General features: G+C 43.6%; 1 protein-coding gene across 2 annotated transcripts in view; it reads right to left on the reverse strand.

Annotated features, from left to right (window-relative positions):
- The window catches only part of AR (androgen receptor), a 242,148-nt gene that overhangs the window by 91,418 nt on the left and 127,477 nt on the right, over nucleotides 1-23,253 (reverse strand). For both annotated transcript variants that reach the window (XM_081847008.1, XM_081847009.1), the window contains exon 3: nucleotides 3,940-4,056. In XM_081847008.1, coding sequence (XP_081703134.1) covers nucleotides 3,940-4,056 — 117 coding nt within the window. The remainder of the gene's footprint in view (nucleotides 1-3,939; nucleotides 4,057-23,253) is intronic.

The following is a 23,253-nucleotide window of genomic DNA, read 5'->3' on the forward strand; positions in this document are numbered from 1 at the left end:
TTAAAAATCCAATTCTCCGCTCTACTCACGGGTAGTTGCTTTAAGATCAAATTGTCCACAGGAAAAAGTCAGCGCTCTCCGGCAACAGCTATGCGGCTTCGTTCCGTGGAAGAAGCAGTCAATTCGAAGCACCGCGCCACTCACCCCACGTCGCTCCGGATCTCTGAAACCGGGTCTCCCCGTGAGTAGGGGAGGCGCAAAAGGTGCCAGCCGAATCCCACGTTCACAGGCTTCACCCGCCTGTGATTTCTAGTGGGTCTCCACCTTCGCCGTGGCAGCCAGACCCAGATTCCCACGAAGCAAATTCCTCCCAATCAGAGGAATTCCGCCATTACCGGAGGCACTAACCCGGAAGTCTGTAACCCAGTGCAATCTCACACCTTAAACTACACACTAGCTATTCTCACAACAGCCAAATGTTGATAAAATAAATGACTGTACAGGAAAATGATATCAGAAGGATATTGACAAGCTGGAAGGTGTGCAGAGGAAAGTGGCCAAGATGATAAATGATCTGGAAACCAAGCTTAACGAGGAACAGTTGAGGGAGCTGGGAATGTTTAGCCTAAAGAAGATACTGAGAGATTACATGAGAGCCATCTTCAAATACTTGAAGGGCTGTCACATGGAAGATGAAGCAAGCTTGTTTTCTGCTGCTCTGGAGGGGAGGACCCAAAAGAATGAATTCAAATGACAAGAAGGGAGATTCTGACTAAACATTATGAAGAAGTTTTTGGTGTTAAGAGCTGTTTGACAGTGGAACGGAGTCTCTGGGAAGGTGGTAGACTCTCCTTTCTTGGAGGTTTCTAAGAATATGGAGGGCCATATTTCTGGGGTTCTGTGCGGTTAGAATAGATGACTTGGGGTTCACTTCCAACTCTACAATTCTATGATAAGAAGAAGAAGAAGGGGAAGGAGAATATATTTTACTTTACGTTCTCAGGAGCGACAGCATTGAAAAGTGACAGTGAAACAACTGCCTCCCAGCCAAACTCCTGTCAGCATTCCAAAGAGCTGCTCATGGATTTATTATGACTTAACAAGTTAAATCATTAACTGCTTTAAAAAGCGGCCTTTGGGATTTCTTTCTGGATGAGGAGGGAGTTGGAGGGCCTTAGGCTGGCTCAATCAAGAAGGCACAATTCAAAGGATGCCTCACATTTGCTTGGCTTCCTTACTGAATAAACTACAGCCTCTGTAGGAATGGGGAGGGTTTTTTGAGAGAAAACACCCTTAGACCACTTTTAACAACTGTAGAGAATCCTGGGAACTGTAGTTTGTTAAAAGGGCTAGGTACTGTAGACCTGCAAAGATGGTGACCATAGCAAACTGCATCTCCCAGGATTCTTTGGGGGAAGCCATGTGACGGTTAAAGTGATACTACAGTGCATTAAATGCATGGTGTGGCTATGACCAGAGGGTGTGTGCATGTCTCTGGTTTGCTAATGGGAGGAAGAAGAAAGGGGCTAAACCTCAAGTTTAGGCCTCTGTCTTTAGGGGCAAATGAAGACCCATGAAGAGGCTTAGTCTGCAGGGCAAGCCAAAGAGTTGCATGGTTTCCATACCAATCCCCAACATCACTCTCATGTTTTTTCTTGCCTGCTCCCCCCACTCCAGAGTCTTTCTCTGTTGCACTAATCCTGCCTCTAGCATCATGTGTGGAACATAGCAGGTCTTCTTTTCTTGGGAAGGAGGCACTGAGAAAATGAGCGATACTCCTGCTCTGCTTATTATGATTGCTTTCATAGTTAATCTGTATTATTAACAGCTTTATGGATCTTTTCCAAGAGTGAGCAAGCAGGAAACTTTCTGCTAGAGGGCAAAACTAGACCACAGAATGTGGATCTTGACAATACGATCACTCTCCATCTTCTGTTCATTTAACTTGTGATATTTCAGTCTGTCAAGTGTGTAGGGCTGAAATCACACGTTCAATACATGTAAGCTGCCAATGTACTATGTTGATTTTAATTTAAAGACCACTTGTCCAGAGCTTGGTGGGTAGAAGTGAGGTGGAGGGGTTGGGTTCAGTGATAGGGCCAGGTTAGGTTCCTGACACCCCCGCCCCACCTGGAGAGTCTCAGCAGAAGTTGGGGAGGGCTGAGCAGGTGGGGAGGGAGGAAACAACTGTTCAGGAGCTCGAAGAGGAGGGTGAAGTATTGTCATCTAGATACAGACCATCCATCCTGCAGGAGGGCACACTTGAAATCCCAACTCTCCTGCATCTTCACTGATTCCACCAAGCTCTGTAAGGGAGCAGGCGGTAAAATGGCAGATGCAATTCACTGTAAACAAGAGTAAAGTGATGCATGTTGGGGCAAATAAATTATTAATCTCATAAACAGTAGAAGCTCATGAAATCTGAATTGGTGATGGTGGAGCAGAAACAAGAAGCCTTGGGAGCATAGTGGAGAGTTCGATGATGATATTGATGCAGTATGCAATGGCTGTGAAAAACCGCAAGCAGAATTGGAGCACAAGAGCCCTCTCCTCTCCTGCAGTTTCCAGCAACTGGTATTCAGAAGCATTGCTGCCTCCAACTGTGGAAGAAGAGCATGGTCAAATTCATGGAGGAGAGGGCTATAAATGGTTACTAACCACAAAAGCTATGCTCTGCCTCCACATTTGGAGACAGTAATGCTTCTGAGTATCAATTGCTGGAAACCATGGGACTCTTGCACTTTTATCCTGCTTGCTGATTTCCCACGGGCAACTGTTAGGTGACTGTAAGAGGATGCTGGACTGGATGTGTCATTGGCCTGATCCAGCAGGCTCTTCTTATGTCCCTATGTGTTGGGCACCAAGCAGGACAGATGGAGAGCCCTGGGCACAATGAATGTCTTATTTATAGTTGCAAGCTGCTCTGATAACTCTTTTAAGAGGATCGTGAAAATACCAGAATCTACAACTTTTTCACCACAAATCTGCTGCCTAGGACCTTCTTAAGAGAGGTCTCACAGATTTCTCATAGACAACACCTTCTGCTAATAACCACCTTTGCCTCTCTGGCTCTCAGATTGTGAGAAGCAGATGCCTGCCATGTTATCCCAACCTCCCACATGACACTTTTATTTTTGATAAGGGTAACTTAAATTTACATAATAAAGAAATGATTCTGCATTTATTGGCGGTAGCCAGAATGATTCTTGTGCATTTCTGGAAAGATTTACATTTAAAAGTTTGGGATAGTGTCGTTCTAGAAAAATTAATACACAAATGGAGCATCACCAGGTGCCTAAATAAATAGGATAACGTTGTACCACTTCAGTCCGACTTTATCTCCTTTGTAGGTAAAGAGAAACATGCCCAAGAACCTCCTCCAGGCTATGAAAAAATTACTTAATACATTAAGCTTGAATGTAAGGTGAATGTAGTGATAAATTTCTCTTGACATGGTAGAGTATCTGATTTGGTTATTATTTATGTTTATTTAATCCAAAGAATGTGCCCATTCTACAGCTCTAAGCACAATTTCCCAATATGTCTTACATGCTATATTGCATGTCCCTCCACCCACAATGTAATGACTGCTTGCCTTGCTTACTTGTAACAAAACTTTTTGTAGAAAACTAATAAACATTTAATTAAACAAAATGAAAACAGATTGCCTTTATCACGAGCTTGCATTCCTGCACCACAGAGGATAATCTCTTGAGGATCTAGCTTTGAATCTGGCCTTGGAGCACAGGTTGGGGTTTTGCTTTGGCTAGAGGTCCCTGCCTGACTCAGCAAGGGCTGGGGTGCTTGCCAAAACCTCAGCGAAGAAGGGCACTAATCTAATCCATTATCAGTGGCAGACTTCTGGGTGAAGAGAATGACTGCAACAGCTGAGATCTTACCCGCATACCTGCCTCCAGCCTCATTTAGATACATGACACATAGCAAGTGAATCAGGTATGCTGCAAAGAATCAAAGGTTCATAAACAGAAGCTGGATTACCTCCGAGAGTCATCCCAGCCTCATAGCATTTCCGAAGGCGGCAGGAGGGACAGTTTTTCCTTCGGAACTTGTCGATGGTGCAGTCATTTCGGCTGGCACAGAGGTACTTCTGTTTACCTAAAAGCATTAAGAGAGCATATCATGAATGCAAAGTGGCAATCCTCCCCTTACTAGAAACAAAGAGCATCAAGTACTCAAAGCGACAAACTAAAATCATACAATTGTAGGGTTTTAAAGGTCCCCAAGGGCCATCTAGTCCAACCCCCTGCATTATAGCTAAAGAATCCTTGACTGGTGGTCACCCAAGCTCTGGCGAAATGTTCTTTTGCCAGGGCAAATTATTAACTATCATTTATGCAAGGTGTGCTTTAAAGCTTAAGATACTGAAGCAAAACTAATAATGCGGTGTAATAATAAAACAACAACACAAATCAACATTCACTTTACACATTTCCAGCTGGTGACTAAAGTAAATACATTTTTTTAAAAAATTAACACACACATCAAAAAAAAGAAGATCATGGCCACTGGGCCCATCACCTCCTGGCAAATAGAAGGGGAAGAAATAGAGGCAGTGAGAGATTTTACTTTCTTGGGCTCCATGATCACGGCAGATGGTGACAGCAACCACGAAATTAAAAGACGCCTGCTCCTTGGGAGAAAAGCAATGACAAACCGAGACAGCATCCTAAAAAGCAGAGACATCACCTTGCCAACAAAGGTCCGTATAGTTAAAGCCATGGTTTTCCCAGTAGTGATGTATGGAAGTGAGAGCTGGACCACAAAGAAGGCTGATCGCCGAAGAATTGATGCTTTTGAATTATGGTGCTGGAGGAGACTCTTGAGAGTCCCATGGACTGCAAGAAGATCAAATGTATCCATTCTTAAGGAAATCAGCCCTGAGTGCTCACTGGAAGGACAGATCGTGAAGCTGAGGCTCCAATACTTTGGCCACCTCATGAGAAGAGAAGACTCCCTGGAAAAGACCCTGATGTTGGGAAAGATGGAGGGCACAAGGAGAAGGGGACGACAGAGGACGAGATGGTTGGACAGTGTTCTCGAAGCTACAAACATGAGTCTAACCGAACTGCGGGAGGCAGTGGAAGGCAGGAGTGCCTGGTGTGCTCTGGTCCATGGGGTCATGAAGAGTCGGACACGACTAAACAACAACAAACAACAAACAACAAACACACACATCAGCAGTGGTTTTAGTTTAAAACAATAAAATCACATGCTATTTATTTTTAAAAGTCTGGGGGGCATTTAATACAGCCTTCAGCCTGTGCCAGACATGACCATAAAGGAAAAAGGGATTGGGAGGGAGAAGGGAAAAAGCAAAGTCAGGCATGAATTCTTAAAAGTTAACAGTTCTTATTAGAACAGCTGGGATGGAAATGGTTCATGTAGCTACCTGGACACGCTCAATATGTTACTATTAGTATATAAAGCCCTTAACAACTAGAGATTATTTTACCAGTGCTCACCCAGATGCCTATGGGAAACCAGCAAGCAGGATTCAAGCCCAAGAGCAACTCTCGCCTCCTGTGGTTTCCCTGAGAATACAATAAAAGCATGCTGGATGAAGCCAATGGCCCATCTAGTTCAGCATCCTCTTCTCACAGTGGCTGACCAGGTGCTTGTTACGGGAAACTTGCAAGCAGGTATGAGAGCCCTCTCCCCTCTTGCAGTTTCCAGAAGCGTTGCCTCAACTCACCATGATGATGATAATGATAATGATAATGATAATGATAATGATAATGATAATGATAATGATGATGATAATAATAATAATAATAATAATAATAATAATAATAATAATAATAATAATTTATTATTTATACACTGCCCATCTGGCTGGGTTTCTGCAGCCACTCTGCATGGCTCCTAACAGAATATTAAAAACACGATAAAAGATCAAACCCGAAAAACTTCCCTAAACAGAGCTGCCTTCAGATGTCTTCTATAAGTCAGATAGTTGTTTATTTTCTTGATATCTAATGAGAGGGCATTCCACTACCGAGAAGACCCTCTGCCTGGTTCCCTGTAACCTCACTTCTCACAGTGAGGAACCGCCAGAAGGTCTTTGGAGCTGGACCTCAGTGTCTGGGCTGAATGATGGGGGTAGAGACACTCCTTCAGGTATACTGGGCTGAGGATGTTTAGGGCTTTAAAGGGCAGGACCAACACTTTGAATTGTGCTCAGAAATGCACTGGGAGCCAATTTAGGTCTTCCAGGAACGGTGTTATATGGTCTCAGTGGCCGCTCTCACTCACCAGCCTAGTTGCCGCATTCTGGATTAGCTGTAGTTTCTGGGTCACCTTCAAAGGTAGCCCCACATAGAGTGCATTGCAGTAGTCCAAGCGGGAGATAACCAGAGCATGCACTACTCCTGCAAGACAGTACATGGGCAGGTAGGGTCTCAGCCAGCATACCAGATGGAGCTGGTAGACAGTTGCCCTGGACACAGAATTGACCTGCGCCTTCATGGACAGCTGTGAGTTCAAAATGACTCCCAGGCTGTGCTCCTGGTCCTTCAGGGGCACAGTTGCCTCATTCAGGACCAGGGAGTCCCCCACCCACAGCGGCTTCATATAGATATTAAAAAGCATGGGAGAGACAACAGAACCCTGAGGCACCCCACAAGTGAGAGCCCAGAGGTCTGAACAACACCTCTTTCTGGACATGGCCCAGGAGGAAGGAGTAGAACCACTGAATAACAGTGCCCCCAGCTCCCAGCTCCTCTAGAAGGTCCAGAAGGATGTAATGGTTGATGGTATCAAAGGCCTTTGAGAGAGGCCTCTAATTATGGAGACAGAGCTTAGCCATCATGGATAGTAGCCATCAGTAGCCCTATCCTCCATGAATTTGTCTAATGAATTTTACAGTCATCCAGGTTGGTGGCCATCACTGCCTCCTGGGGGAGGGAGTCCCAGAGAGAGAGAGAGAGAGCGCGCCCAATGAGCCTTCAGCTTTTTGAAGAACAGAACTAGGGACATTTTGGAAGGAAAGTGAAGACAGGAGAAAGACAGCCTCAAAAGCAGGGTGAAGGACAGGTGAAAATGACTATGAGATGCACATAACTTATGTAGAAAAATCATTTAAATCCAGGCTACAGAAGCTTTGAGAAGAATGAGCAGATCAAAAACAAGGTTGATAAGGATTCAGAAGATAATAATGGGAGAGGAGTTTAAGGGCTTGAACAGCCAAGGAACACAGTGAGAAAAGGAAGGAAAGCAGAGTAAGGATGATCATTAGTCAGTGAGAGGGGATGAAGGAAAGCTTTTTAAAAATTATTATTTTAAAGAATTGGAACATCAAGTTCAGGCTTACAGCAGGGCAGGAAATAAACCGAGTACCCATGGCAGAGAAGGTAAAGTAGAATTGACTTTAGAAGCTGAATAGTGTCAAGAGAGCAAGTAACAGAATAGAGAGAGCCAAGAGGGGTCAGGAATAGAAAATCTGGCAAAATGAGCTAAAGTTGGGAGCCTGAGTTAACTTTATCTACCTGTCTCCAGTAAAGATGTTTGGGAAATGGATTGACTGATCTAGTTTTTAGCAGAGCACTTTTGCTGCAGTTTCAGTTCCATCACAGCACTGTAAATAAGCCAACACATCTTATTTTAATAGCCTTCCTGTCAATAAATATACCAATGTTAAGGACTCTGTGGTATGCTGATGGGGGTGTGTGGTTTGAATGTTTCAACATAAAGTATTTTCAGACTCAAGTATTTGTCAGAGGTGTGTGGTTGTTTATGAGGCTGCTAGATCAGATTATAAAATCACAGTTAGAGGGAACCCCAAGGGTCATCTAGTCAAGTCCCTTGCAATGCAAAAATCATAGCCACCTAACAGGCAGCCACCTGACCTCTGTGTAAAAACCTCCAGTGAAGGAGAGGCCAATTAGCAATTAGTACAAACCTTAAGAAAGATTAATTGATTACTCACACCCCAGGCAACCTCAAACTTCAAGGTACATCCAATTCACAAATGAAGAAAACTCGTACACAGCTTAGGTGTGACCATTGTTGCACCAAGATGGCAACAACTGATGAAGAAGCGACTGAGAGGTGCTATAAGAACCATCTTAAAATACCTAAAGGGCTATTGCATAGAAGACAGATCAAGCTTTTTTTGCCGTTGCTCTGGAGGTTAGCACCTGAACAAATGAGAAGAAAAGAAAGAACTTTCTGGCTGTAAGTGATGTTCAACAGTGGAACCTTAGGAGGTGGTGGTGGTGGTAGACTCTTCTTTCTTGGAGGTTTTAAAGCAGAGGTTGGGTGGCCCATTTTCAGGGATTCTTCAGCTGTGATCCCTGCACTGCAGGGGGTTGAGCTGGATGGCCCGGGGTGGGGGGTCCCTACCAACTCTACAAATGTATAATTCTATGGATGTGTGTGGCCAAAGACAACATGTCATTCTCCCTGAATGGCATGCTGCTAAATCCCACCTGTCAGGAGTTGGAGTCAGGTGTAGGTCAGAAATAAAGAACACTGGTGTCAGTGAAGCTAACTCTTTATTCAAAGAAACCAAAACAGCACAGGCCTAGTGTTCACAGCAACTCTTCCCAGCAGGTCTTGCCCCAACAAGGCAGTTGCAAGGACTGAAGGTCCCCACTTTCCTACAGCTACCTAAGTCCTTTCTTCTCCAGTGCTTTCCCCAAGCAATTAGAGACTGCATCTGCATGCAACCAAGCTCTCCACTGCTCTTTGCATTTCTCTGTGTGTTCTGGGAGACCTGGTCTCTGCAGGAGGGGAGACTCCCTGGCTTCTTTAGCAGCCTGCCTCATCTCTGCCTTTTGGCCCCCCTCATCTTTAGCCTCCACTTCTGCCTGTGACTCGGGACTGCCCTCTGCCACAGACTCCTGCTGTTCATTAAATTCTGTTACCTCTTCAGCTTCTGACATCTCCTCCTTCCAGTCTGCCCCCTCTTGTCCCACTGACCACTCATTATCATTCCACCACTAATTCCGTGGCTTGAAGTCTTCTTCCCTTGGGGGTTCCACATCTAGAGCCTCCTACCACTGCCTCCAGTGAGCTCATGACACCACCATAGTACTATAGACAAAACCATGGCATTCCTTAGGAGGCGGCTGCTGTCCTAGGGGACTGACCTTGGCTGAATCCACAGTTCCACAGCAAGCTAGTTTTTGCTCTGGGGCCAGCCATGTCCTGTTCCAGCAGTCCCCATTTGCAGGAAGAGCTTCCTCTCAGACACTTACTAGCCAGCCGTATCCCAGGCAACTGTTGAGCCCCCAGCAAGAACTCTTGCCCACCCTCCTCTGAATTACATAACTGTGCACTCTTTTGTCTGACACAGTTGACCTCCATCAGCAAAAATCACATCAACAACCCTGTAATCAAGGCCCATGCATAAGAAGTCATTATAAGGTTTTTCTCTTCTAATAATGCTGCTCTCCTCTCTCTCTGGATACATGGTGGGATGTTATGGCGTGGAGCTAAGAAACAACCAAGGCTTTTTTTTTACACACACCCCCCCACACAAACAACAACAAAACCCGCTAAATAATTTCCCCTTATTAGAAGCTGGTTATTACACTCAAGACCCCTTGGAAACCAAAAAAAGGAGCATAATGGGGCTCGAGTGCATTAATGTGCTATTTCACCAAGTTCTTTTAGCACAACCAGCTCTCAGCGGCTCCTCTCTTCAATGCTCCCCTCCCTGGACCTCACTCGTTCTTCCCCATTATCAGCTCTAAGGGTACTTGTATGATTTGGGGAGGGCAGGAGAAAACAGAGGGACTTGCAAAAATGTGTTTGAGCCTGGAGTGAGTGTGGATGGTGAGGGGATAAAGAGGCTTAATAGGGCCCATCTGGAGGACTGGGCACAAAGCTATAAGTACAAGAGAGATATGCAAGCTTTATAGTCACCATGGTGTAGTGGTTAGTGTTGGAGTAGGACCTGGGGGACCAGTGTTTGAATCACAACTCAGCTGTGAAGCTCACTGGGTGTGTGACCTTGGGGTCCAGTCACAGCATCTCTCAGCCTAATCTACTTCACAGGGTTGTTGTGGGGCTTAAATGAGGAGGTGGGGGGAACCTGTACATGCCACCTTGAGCTCCTTGGAGAAGGAGGAGCAAGCAAACAAATAACTGGTGCCCTGATGTTTCCAGGAGTCTCTCTCCCATTGTTCCTAGCCTCTGCGATTCAGTTGAAGGGAACCACTCCCCCTGTGGCCAATTTTGGGTTCTAGGTTGGCAAATATGAGAAGAGGTGTCCCTTTAGGTACCTGCTACCCCCCCCCCCCCGTATTTTTCAGCCCAAGGGCCACCTTCCCTTCTGGGCAACGTCCTGGGGGAAATGAGGCAAAAGTGGGCAGGGTAACCACTTCAAATTTTACGTTTGAACAGTAGCTTGTGGGCTAGTTTCTACATGCACTGATGATCAGAATTCAGGGGGGAATTCTGGTCAGGCAAAAAATACTCTCCAAGAGGTGAGAGAGCCCAGGGGTTCCAGGCACCTGCCCAGGTTTGATTGCCTTAGAACAGGCTTCCTCAAACTGGGCCCTCTAGATGTTTTTGAGACTACAATTCCCATAATCCCTGACCACAGGTCCTGCTAGCTAGGGATCATGGGAGTTGTAGGCCAAAAACATCTGGAGGGCTGAGTTTGAGAAAGCCTGCCTTAGAATGTGATGCCTTTAGGATGTATGACTTTATTTACATCTATATCCAACTTGAGCCTAAGATGGAGGTCAACAGTATTGGATCCAGCACAGAGCAAGCAGGTCTCTGTTTCTCCAGCTTCCAGTCTGCTTCCAGTTCAGCTCTCACACATGGCATTGGCTCTTGTTCTCCAACATAGCAGCTAGATGAGGGGGGTGGAGGAAAGACCCACCTATTAGCCTGGGTTGCCTCATCACTGCAGCTCTTGCAGCCCTGCTCATCCTTCTGGGATACTTATGGGGACGCTTAAGTGGCCAGCTAAGCTCATTTCCTTACAAAGCTGCAAACTCCTCTTGCTCGATTCCAACCTCACTGAACCCCAATAATTGGAAGGGACTCAGGGCATCATCCAGACTGAATTCCCAAACCTACATCAGCAGGTTAAAATCACTAGAACTCCTGGACATCCAATGCAGCTGATCGTTGGAGATTCAGGACACATAAAAGGAAATCCTTCTAAGAACTATGGAACTTGTTCCCCCAGGAGACAGTGATGGCTACCAACCTGTGTGGCTTTAAAACCACCACCACCACCTCTTTATGGAGGAAAGAGCTAGCAATAACTACTAGCCACAATGGCTATGCTCTGCTTACATAGTCATGGATATAAACATTCAAAATTTTTGCCTAAAGAATTGCGAAAGAAAGAAAAAGTAAGAGGGGAAAAAACCCCTGAGCTCTCAAATTAGCATAGAACAGAGAATATGTTTAAAAGCAAAGACACCTTACACACATTTTGTTTATTCTTTACAGTGGTACCTCGGGTTCAGACGCTTCAGGTTACAGATTCCGCTAACCCGGAAGTAGTACCTCAGGTCAAGAACTTTGTTCAGGATAAGAACAGATATCGTGTGGCGGCGCGGCAGTAGGCCCCAATAGCTAAAGTGGTACCTCATGTTAAGAACAGTTAGTTAAGAACTGACCTCCAGAACGAATTAAGTTCGTAACCAGAGGTACCCCTGTATTACTGAGCTATATACATCTAAAAATCAGATGACCAATAAATTGAGGAATGTGTCACAGAACATGAAGTTAAAAAACTAAATTTGGGTCACTTTAACTACTTAACTAGGGCAATCTTTTCTGAGAAAACTTTTAATGCAATTAAAAAACAAAAACCTTGTTAAGTTACCAGGTATGAAGTCATTTGGGTATTTTTTTGTTTTTTGTTTTAAGTAGAAAGACTTACTCTTGCCTATTTTAAAGAAACTTTCTAATTCTATTCTTACTAGAGAAATTATCAACATTTTTTTTAAAAAAAATGAAATTCTATTCCTTGTTCTGCTTTGGCAGTAATAAAACAGTTATTTTGCCTATATTAAAGTTTCTTTTTGAATCTTCTCCAATAATACTCACAAAGAGATTTTTTTAAAATGGCCACCCCCCCCAACCCCCACTCCTCACCAAGGGAAGAAACCCAGACTTTCTAAAACAATTTTATAAGGAAGCATAAATAAGCAGGTATTTGTATTCCTTTTCCTTTGATACAAGGTGCCCACAAACATGTTCTGGGCTCAACATTGAGAGAATGGGGCTTTTATTACAAAAATTGGAAGGTTTCCCTTATATTATTCACCTGTATAAAACTTCGGAATCAGTAACCAACCCTTTCCTCCTAAATTCTTCAATGGCTTGGAAATCTTGGTGCAAGAAATTAATTCCTCGTATGTCTCCACTTGCACAATTACTTTGTTACCTATTATCTTGCTAACACAACAAATTTTCACAATTTACCGACTGGGAAGTCTCTGGCTTGTGTCATGTTAAAGACAACTGGGGCTTTGACATTATTTGGGTTACTGCCAAATTATCTATACAATTGTTATTATAACTCAAAGCTTTCAAAGGTTTCAGCTTCATCAAGTGTTACATATCACAATTATTCCAGTGACAACATCACAAGTTACCGGACCCTTTACAACTTTAAAAACCTGTTAACTGGACTGGAAGCAGTGGTCCGAGATGTGGGTGGCATTTCTACCTTACACAATATTTTACTGGATTAAACTAAGAGATCACATGTTGGTAGTAAAATTCCATGGGAACATGACCTTGAACTAAAAATAAACTGTGATTCTTGGTATGCCATATGGATCCAGCCCCAGTTTAAATCCATCTCTGCCATGGTAAGGGGAGATGCTACAAAATTATTTGTCACTGGTACTTTTCTCCCCATACCCTCCAAAGGATTAAAAAGAGAGAGAGATTACTCTCCCCGATGTGCTGGAGAAGTTTTTTTGTTTTCATATGTGGTGGTTGTGCCCATACATTGCTGCATTTTGGAGGGATGCATGACAAGCTGGAAGGTGTGCAGAGGAGGGCAACCAAGATGATCAACCAAGCCTTATGAGGAATGATTGGGAGAGCTGAACTGAGAAGAGATATGATAGCCATCTTCAAATATCTAAATGACTGTCACATGGAAGATGGAGCAAGCTTGTTTTCTTCTGCTCTGGAAGGTAGGACCTGAGCCAATGGCTTCAAGTTAAAAGAAAAGAAATTCCAACTAAACATTAGGAAGAACTTTATGACTGTAAGAGCTGTTAGAACAGATTCCTTCGGAAGGTAGTGGATTCTTCCACATTGGATGTTTTTCAACATCGTTTGAATGGCCATCTGACAGGGATGCTTTAGTTGACAATCCTGCATTGCAGGGGCTTGGACCAGATAACCCTTGAGGTTCCCTCCAACTCTACAATCCTATGATTCTATTATCTATAGCAATGTTTATGCTTCAGTATTACTGTTATTTGTTAATTATTTTCATTGTAAAATTAAAGCATTACAAATAAACAAATCTGTGAATGGATGGGAAGAGATGGATTAGAGTTGTGTCTTCCTTTCTTCACACTACACACCTCTCTTTCTGCTCTCCCTTGACACTCTCGTGGCTTGAGCTCACTCTCCTCTACTTGGTCAGAGAGATAAACAGGCGCCATGCAGGATGATCTGTGGACGTCGGCCAGCCCAAACCCTCCAAGTCCCTTGCCCACCCTTGTTTAGCTTTCCCTCCAGAGTTAGGCTCAATAAATGTCCTAAGAAGGAGAGTAATGGCAATGCATACGCATGCATGGAGGAAAAAAAGGTAAGGGGGAAAGCAAGTAAGAGGCAATATGATAGAAGTGTATAAAATTACTCATGACCTGGAGAAAGGGGTGGTGTGGAGAGAAAAGCTTTTCCCCCTCTCCCAGAACTCCAGAACTCGTGGACATCTTATGAAGCTGAATGTTGGAAAATTCAGGACAAGCAAAATAAAGTCCTTATTCATGCAGAATAGCTAAAGTATGGAACTCATTTCCACAGGACGCAATGACTGTGACCAACCTGGATGGCTTTAAAAGAGAACTGGAAAAATTCATGGAGAAGGCTATCAATGGCTATTAGTCATGATGACTATGTTTTGCCTATGGTCAGAGACAGTAATGCTTCTGAATACCAGTTGCTGAAAGCCACAGGAGGAGAAAAGGCATCTGTCTAGCCACTTTGAGAACAGGACGCTAGAGTAGATAGACCATTGGCCTGACCCAGCAGAGCTCCTCTGATGTTCTTAGTGTGCCTATGAAAGAGGTTGGGGAGGAACGAGTCTCTGAACAACTTTTGATACTGATCAATGAATGAATCATTCACTGCTCCACATCATGTACATCACTTTCATTACTTACATAGGTGACCCAACGTAAGACAGGGGGAGTGAGACCACCATTTCCAGTTCTAACATTGCCCCAAGAATAAACACTAGTGTGCACTTTCATTGCCGCAGATGATCTGCACTTACGCAGTCACTTTAGAATTTCCCTCAAGCATTTTACTTAAAAGATTTCTATGTGATCCCTTCAACAACAACTTAGGAACAATGATAGTTGAACCAATGCCACCCTGAAACAGCTCTGTAACCAGAGTTCTTGCTTTTGCCCATGATGCGTAGATAGGCAGAGAAAGTGACTTTCCAAAGATATATGAAGTGACTCTGTACCAACTTTTATGAGGTTGTGCAGTACATTATGTCAGTGACTGTTAACAGTGGAGATACGAAACAATGTTCTCTATCATGGGCCATCTTTGGAGAAATAATGTCTTCATTTTGGATGTAGTAAAGGCAGCGTGTTGGAGCAAATTATATTTTGACAGGTCTTGTGGTTACTACACTTAGGCAGGAATAAATTGGATGCACAAATATAAGATGATGGTGGGGAGACACTTGGGTTGACAGCAGTCAACACGAAAATGATATTGGGGTCTTAGTAGACCACAGGCTTAACATGAGTCAACAGTATGATACAGAAGAAAAAAAGAAAAGAAAAGCTAATGCTATTCTTGGCTGTATCAACAGAAGTCTAGTGTCAATGTCAACGGAAGTCATAGTACTGTTCTATTCTGTCTTGGTTAGACCACTCCAGTTCTGGGCATCACAGTTTAAGAAGGATGTTGACAAGCTGGAATGTGAGCAGAGGAAGGTGGTCAAGAGTCTGGAAATCAAGCCTTATGAGGAATGGTTGAGGGAGTTGGGTATGTTTAGTCTGAAAAATAGGAGACAGAGTAGATATGATAGCCATCTCCAAATATCTAAAGGGCTGTCACATGGAGGATGAAGCAAGCTTGTTTTTCCCTGCCCTGTAGGGTAGATCCCAAACCAACAGATTCAAAATCCAAGAAAGGTTTCTGACTAAACGTCAGGGTGAAATTTCTGAGGGTAAGGACTATTTGGTAGAGGAACACGCTCCCTTGGAAGGTGGTGGAGTTTCCTGCACTGAAAGGTTTTAAGCAGAGTTTGGTTGGCCATCTGCCAAGGGTACTTTAGTTGATTCCTGCAATGAAAGGGGTTGGACAAGATGACCCTTGCTGGTACCTTCCAACTCTACCATTCAATGATTCTAAGACTATGCAATGCAGAAACCAGAACTTTTTCTTCAAATTTTTTCAACAGGAAAATGGGAGCATAGGGGCTAAGGGGAGTGGAAGGGAACAGATTCCCAGAGGATGAAATTTTCTCTCCCCTGCCCCTCCCCAGCTGCCTAACCTCAGTCCAGGAGTAGAAGGGAAGTTCCTGTGTTGCCTAATTCCTTTTTTCCTCCTTTCCACCCACCTGCATCGACTACTACCCACCTCCTCACTCCTGACTTACCTGCTCTCCACACCCACCACCTTCATTATCATCATTTCAGGCATTTATATACTGTGTAAAACTACCGTTTCTAAGACATGCACAATAGGTTACAAAAGAGACACAAGGCAATCTGAAGTAAGAAATACAGATTTGCAACTAGCAGCAATGTTTGGGGACAAAGACATAAAGACAAGGACTCAGCTGTGTGGTACCAGCTCATCTCTTATTTAAAGCCTAATGAATTGTCAATTTTACTGCCTTCAGCTCATTACTGCCATTCAGCTCATTAATTGATGGGTCTTATAGTTTACTTAGGGCCCATCCACACTTTCTTTTGTTCTGTGATTTCTAGTATTTTTTTATCTACCTACTAGATATTACCCCATCACACTCCCCAGGAAACCATGCTGTTTATTGCTGAATTGGAACAAACAGAAAACCTGAATAAAGATCTGTCCCTTTTCTGAACCGGTCCTATAACTGGTTCTGAAGGGCATTTCATATGCTTTCCTGTGAGTGGTGTTGGGATGGTCCTCTCCCACGTACTTTCCTCCTTTCCCTGCCTGCCCCTACCCCTACAGGGTAATTTTTCCAGTTGTCTGTCTACCTTCCAGTCTTCTTCCTCCTCCTCCTCCTCCTCCTCCTCTTCTTCTTCTTCTTCTTCTTCTTCTTCTTCTTCTTCTTCTTCTTCTTCTTCACTTTTCTCTGATTAGTGCTCATATAAAAATTGCAATATATGTACAAAACGTGTGTGTATTGCAGCTCGTTTTGGAAGGGACCCAGTTCCTTTCCAAATGATTTTTTGATTAGCTAGTTCTCTGACTCTCTGGCATGGGTGGGAGGAGCTGAAGGTGGAGACAACACGAAAAGCAGACTATTGATCATAAGAAGAATGAGCAGGAAAACATAGGGTTCCAAGGATCTTCCCCCAAGTAAAATTGAAGGCAAAAATCACAAATAGGAACACCCAGCCATGATCCAAATTGAAAATGGGGCAAAGAGTTACCGATGTAAGGGAAAGTGTGGCTTGATTCTTAAGTGTTGTTTCCAGATACATACTACATTTTGTATTACAAAAAGCAACTACAGTGTTATGGCTTGTGACTTTTTTATTTTTTACAGTTTGTTGCCTTAATCCTGTTAAGTTAAACATTCCAATAAAATCTATTTTTTTTTAAAATGGAAAACTAAAGAGTTCCCTGACACTGATACATTGGCTGAGGAAAACTTGGGGTGCCATGTTGATGACAAAATTAACTTTTTCAAAAGGAATGTGGTATCTAATAATTATACCTTCACTGCACTCTTTTTTGGCACCTGCTAAAAGCATTTTTAAAAGGCAACCCTACCCAGATGTTTAGAAAGCTGGTGTGAGTAAATAAAAAAATAAAAACATCTCCAACAGGCCCAGAGGAGGGCATATTCAGATGTACTTATTTCTTGTGGTAATCCACTGTGTGAGACTGTTTGCAATGTGGAGGCAGCTACCTGTGGTTCCTGCATTGCAGGGGGTTGGACTAGATGACCCTTAGGGATCCCTTCCAACTCTATGATTCTATGAAATGACTGTCTTCACATGGAGCTGATGCAATATGCTTACATGTGCGATGTAGGAAAGTCTAATCTTGGCATGCAAGACAGCAGAAGGAAATCAAGAGAAGGTTTATATGCAAGCAAGGCAAGAAACATTTCATCACAATCATGCACCTCCCACCATTGCTTACAATTTTCAGAATGACTTATCCTAAGCACTTCAAAATAAAGTGATGAGTACTCAGCTAGGCATCCTTTAAAATGCACAGAACCGTAAATAGCTTTTATATCTTCTTGAGGGTTCTCTTTACCCACCCCCTCCCGACTCTTTCTCCATCTCTTTGGAAATATCTCTCAATGGCTTGGTGACAAAGTTTAATTTCTGTTTTCCATTTGGCAGGCAATGCATTATTATAGTTTTCTCCACACTGAAAGCCACAACAAACACACAGCTCAATTTAACCCTCCCTTTGTTGGTGCCATAGCATCATTAAGGATTTCCAAAAAGGAAAGAACAAGTATTTTTGTGCCTATTATGAAAGGAGGATGCAAACATCTAAAGGCAATCTGTGTGATTTATGCATTAATCACTCTTACTGAGGAACAAGGTAACAAATCATAGATGTGCTGGACCACTGTCTTGCCATGGTAATGGACTGGATGAGAGCCAATAAACTGAAGCTCAATTCAGATAAGACAGCGGTACTACTAGTGGGTAGTTTCCTGGATGGGAGGTTGTTTGCTCTTGATGAGGTTACATTCCCTCTGAAGGAGAAGGTACAAAGCTTGGGGTATTTCTAGATCCACTGCTGTCACTTGAGGCTTAGCCAGCCTTAGTGGCACAAAGTCAGCTTCCTTCAGCTTCGGCTGGTGGCCCAGCTGCACCCCTATCTGGAAAGGTATACCGTATTTTTCACCCTATAGGATGCACCAGCCCATAGGACACACCCAGCTGCGGCTTCAGCGCGCCCAGCGCTCCGCAGGGCTCTCCAGGCTGCTGATATCTGCCCGAAGCGCGGGGCCCTCTGTTTCAGCGCGTCCCGCGCTCCGTGCAGCAGGCTGCTATCCGCAGCCTAGGGAGCCCTGCGGGAACTCCGCAGCCTAGGGAGACCTGCACTGACCCCTCTCGCTCTCCAAGCTTCATCGAAAGCCTGCATTCGCCCCATAGGACGCACACAGATTTCCCCTTCATTTTTGGAGGGGAAAAAGTGCGTCCTATAGGGTGAAAAATACAGTAGATAGATTACATATGTTATATGATTTACAATGGAGCGCATGAGGACGCTGAACTTTGGCACTGCACAGGGTGGTGCTGAAATTTGAGAGCCCAATATCCACCACTGAACATGTTATGTGGGGCTGGCCTCTGAAGACTCTTCACAACAATTTTTGACAAAACTCATACCTCTGAGATAAAAGAAGCCATTTCTTATAGATTTTGAGGTACTAAAAAGAAACACAACAATGAAAATGCAAAATTGGCTATTTTTGTGAGAGTAATAGTTTATTATATAATCGAAGAATATGAACATACGACATGTACCAGTAAAAGCTAACTTCTATGTCCAACGCCACATTGAAGACAGCTGAACTAGATGACCAGCTCTACAATTCTGTGATTCTGTATCAGATTTCAAGTCACCTTACTGCATAAAACAAATGCAAATCCCCTCCCCAAGAAAACAGCAAATAAAACTTCAAAACAGACTAAAATCTTGCTTAGTTAACTCAGCAGCATTTATTTAAGATAGAAGTTGATGAAATTATGCAAGGCATAATTCTCTCACTGGAATTTGTGGACATCCTACAAAGCTAAATGTTGGAAGATAAAGGACAGACAAAAGGAAGTCCTTATTCATGCAGTGCATAATTAAACTGTGGAACTACTCCCCCAGGAGGCAGTGATGGCTTTAAAAGAAGATTAGATAGCTTCATGAAGGAGGAGAAGGCTATTGATGACTACTAGCCAGGATGGCTATGCTCTACTACCTCTTTGATCGGAGGCAGCAAATGGTACTTCAGAAGCAGCAATCGAAATCACTGGGAGGGTGGGCAGGCGGAGAAATAGAGTTTTCCTCTTGTGCTAAATTCCTTCCTGTGGTTTTCCTCAGGGGCATTCTCGTTTGCCATTGTGAGAACAGGATGCTGGACTAGATGGGCCATTGCCCTGATCCAGCAGTCTCTTACTGTAAGTTCTTAAATGCTTTACTTCCCCATATATTTTGAAATTGGTCCCTGGAGATTCCCTGTTGCTGTCTTTAGTAAGGAAAAGGAAGTTTAACAGAATCAGTTGGAAAACCAAACAGTGATACTAGCTCCCCTGCCTCACGTCTGTACTGGCAAACCTTGAAATGCAAACAAGCAAGCAAGCAAGCAAGCAAGCAAGCAAGCAAGCAAGCAAACAAACAAACAAACAAACAAACATTATTTGGGATAGAATTTACTATCATCAGTTCATCCATCAGATACCTCCTGCTCCAGAACTGTGCCAGCTGGTCATTATAAGAACAGCTGTTTAGAAATTGGTGCCTGAGTTTTGATTTCCCTCTTCCCTTCTGGTCCCTTTCCCCTTATGTGTTGTATCTTTGCCTCTCTGAATCTCTGTTTTTTGGTCCCTTGCATACTTCATTTCATAAACTCACTCCAGTACTGTGTTTTTTGCACACAAGAGTCCAGCTTATCTAAACAAGCAGGGCTGCATCCGAATGCTAGTTCTACACAGAGTAGACCCACTGAAATTAATGAACATGACCAATTAGGGTTCATTCATTTCAGTGGATTTATTCTGAGTAGGATACCACCTATAGTATTTTGTGTCAATTTCAGAATGCATATTCCCCTCCCACTTCTTTTGAATATGTGCTGGGACTAAATTCAAGGTGACCAGTTTCCCGATGCCTCAGTGATAGTGGCAGGCGATCTAAATGCTAGAACTGGTCAATCTGATGATGCACTATATGCACACTTCCATGAATTATCACCTACCTAGAGGAAGCCCATTGAATACGAATTAGACACTCAAAAGACAAGGGCTGCAATTATGCAGCTCTGTGCCTACTGCGCTTGTCTAATAAGCTGGACTTGGTCATACTGAATGGCCGCGCCAAAGGGGAGAAGGCTGGAGAATTCATGTTCATATCAAATGTAGGCACCTCTACAATTGATTATATTAAGTGTCATATAACTTTCTGAATAGATCCCTTGAATGTAGGGTGGAGAAGCGAGTAGACAGTGATCATTTACTGCTTTGCCTCCACCTTGATGTAAAAAGGGACCTATTCTGTAATGACAAACTTGAACCCCCCAGGCCTACCAACATGGAGCTGACATTTTCTCATATTAGATGGTTGGATTAGCTGGATAAGGAAATTTCTAGGAAGCTAATCTCAGAGAAATTTCTTATTAAGAGAGATAACCTCTTAAAATCTTCATGCCCCGAAACAAGAATGGACATGTTTCAGGATTTGATGTTACTTCTTCAAGCCTACTTGATTCACAAAAAGGCAACCCGGCCATTACATTCCAACAAATCTAAACCCTGGTTCGATCAGGAATGCCTCGCTATGAAGTTTACCTTGCTGGGGAAATATAGGAACTACAGGTCTGTCAATTTTCCTTTGCTCCCTGTAGAGTGGTTTGAAGCCAAACGAAATTACAAAGCTTTGATTAAAAATAAAAAGCTTCAGGCCCAAAGGGGAGAGTGGCAATGCCTAATAGAGGCTTCCCGAAGGAGAGGCTCAGCCACCTTTTGGAAAATAGGCGCAAACGGGTGGCAAGATACCCCCTCTGAAGTGGAGTATACCATCCCTGTTGGGGTTTTGGAGTCATACTTTCAATCCTTACAGTATATACAATTAACCAACAGCCATAGACACAGTCGCTGACTCTGAGTGAGGCGGGTGCTGAGTGGCCTCCAATGTCAACTGAAGAAGCTTGTAGGCTTATTCAAGCTCTCAAATCTGGCAAAGCTCCTGGAGTGGACAATATTTCCCGCAAGCTTCTTAAGGCCAAAATTGATTGGTGGGCCCCAGTGCTTACAGCCCTGTTTACCAGCATAGATCAATTGGCTACCAACCTGGAGGATTGGGGCTTAACAATTATTCAAGAAAGGGAGCAAATCTGACTCTGCCAATTACAGACCAATTAGCCTCCTAAGCATTATTAGTAAACTCTACACTACCCATGTACATAATAAACTCATGGATTGGATGGAGCAAGAACATATTCTCACAGAAGCACAAGCTGGTTTCAGTCAACTATAGATCAAGACCTAATACTCAGGACTGCTGACACTGACTGGCAGCAGCTCTCCAGTGTTTCAAGCAGGAGGCATTCCTAGCCCTTCTAGAAAACACCCCTCCCAGGGATTGAACCCAGAACCATTTGCATGAAAAGCCTTAGCTCCACCACTGAGCTACAGCTACTGGGTGAAACCTCCTGAAAGTAAAGCCACCACTTTGCTACAGTAAATATGATTTATTTTAATCATACAGTAGTAGCATTTGCTTGGAGTATTGCTTCAGGGCTGATTTTACTGCTCTTTTAATACATTAACAGTTGTAAACCACCCTGAGATCCTGTCAGTTGAAGGGCAGTGGAAAATTACAATAAAATTCAAACATTTTCAGATGTTATCAATGAAATTTAAGACCTTGCTGATTATTCTAAGGCAGTGGTGTTTTTTTGGTTTTGTTTTACTTTGCTCCTCTCTTTTCTAAAAACACCCAACATCATCCTATTTATTTATTTATATCTCACCTTTTTATCCAAGAAGCTCAAGGTGGCATGCATTGTTCACTCTTCCTCATTTAATCCCCACAACAGCTCTGTGAGGTAGGTTAGCCTAAGAGTCAGTTCGCCAGAAGCGGCTTAGTCATGCTGGCTACATGACCTGGAAGATGTACGCCAGCTCCTTCGGCCAATAAAGCGAGATGAGCACTGCAACCCCAGAGTCGTCCACGACTGGACCTTTATCTTTACCCAGTGAGCAGAGAAGGATTTGAACCCTGGTCTCCCAGCTCCTAGTCTGACAGGCTAACCACTATGCCGCTGCTGGCTCTCTATATAGTGGTACCTCGGGTTAAGTACTTAATTCGTTCCGGAGGTCCATTCTTAACCTGAAACTGTTCTTAACCTGAAGCACCATTTTAGCTAATGGGGCCTCCCGCTGCCGCCGTGCCACTGGAGCACGATTTCTGTTCTCATCCTGAAGCAAAGTTCTTAACCCGAGGTACTATTTCTGGGTTAGCGGAGTCTGTAACCTGAAGCATATGTAACCTGAAGCGTATGTAACCCAAGGTACCACTGTACTTAGAAATGTTAGGAGAGCCTAAATTCTAAATTCTGCTTAGTTCAGATGAGAAGAAATCACCTTTCCATTCACCCCCCCCTTTTTTTTCCTGGTTGTTGAGAAAGAGAGAGTTCCTAGTTCCTTGCTGTGAGCCTTTACAAAATATGCCACAGAGGGAGAAGAGCAAATGTAATTATCACTATTATTCCAATCAGGGCTCATTAGCTGACATCACAATTAAATGCAGGAATTAGATGATGAGGTGGGGGAGGAGAATGTGCCTTAATCTCTTCTGGGAACAAAGATGAGCAGAGGGAGAGAGATGCAAAAGCAGCAACAACGGCAATTATCTAAGCGAGGCTATTACTACAATTTATCAATGAATTCAATACAGCAACATCCTACGCAAGGCAAATTGCTGCAACATGAAAGTTGTGAAAATACTGTATCGAACACTGATTGTAGGGTAGGAAAGGTATCGTGCTTCAGCAGAGAAAAGGAAAACATGTCTATAGAGAATGAGCAGACAGCTGTGGCCAATGTAGTATAATGGACTGAGAAGTGCCCACTTGCTATGGAGCCAGGTTTGCATTAATTTGCAAAGCCCTGAACAACTCAGGTCCAGGGGGCCTCTGGCACTGTCTGAACCCTCCTATTCCCGCTCAATGACTGCAGGAGTGTTGTTGGCGATTCCCCGAGTTGA

This window comes from Podarcis erhardii (genome assembly GCF_964252035.2).
Source record: "Podarcis erhardii genome assembly, chromosome: Z".
Lineage (NCBI taxonomy): Eukaryota > Metazoa > Chordata > Lepidosauria > Squamata > Lacertidae > Podarcis > Podarcis erhardii.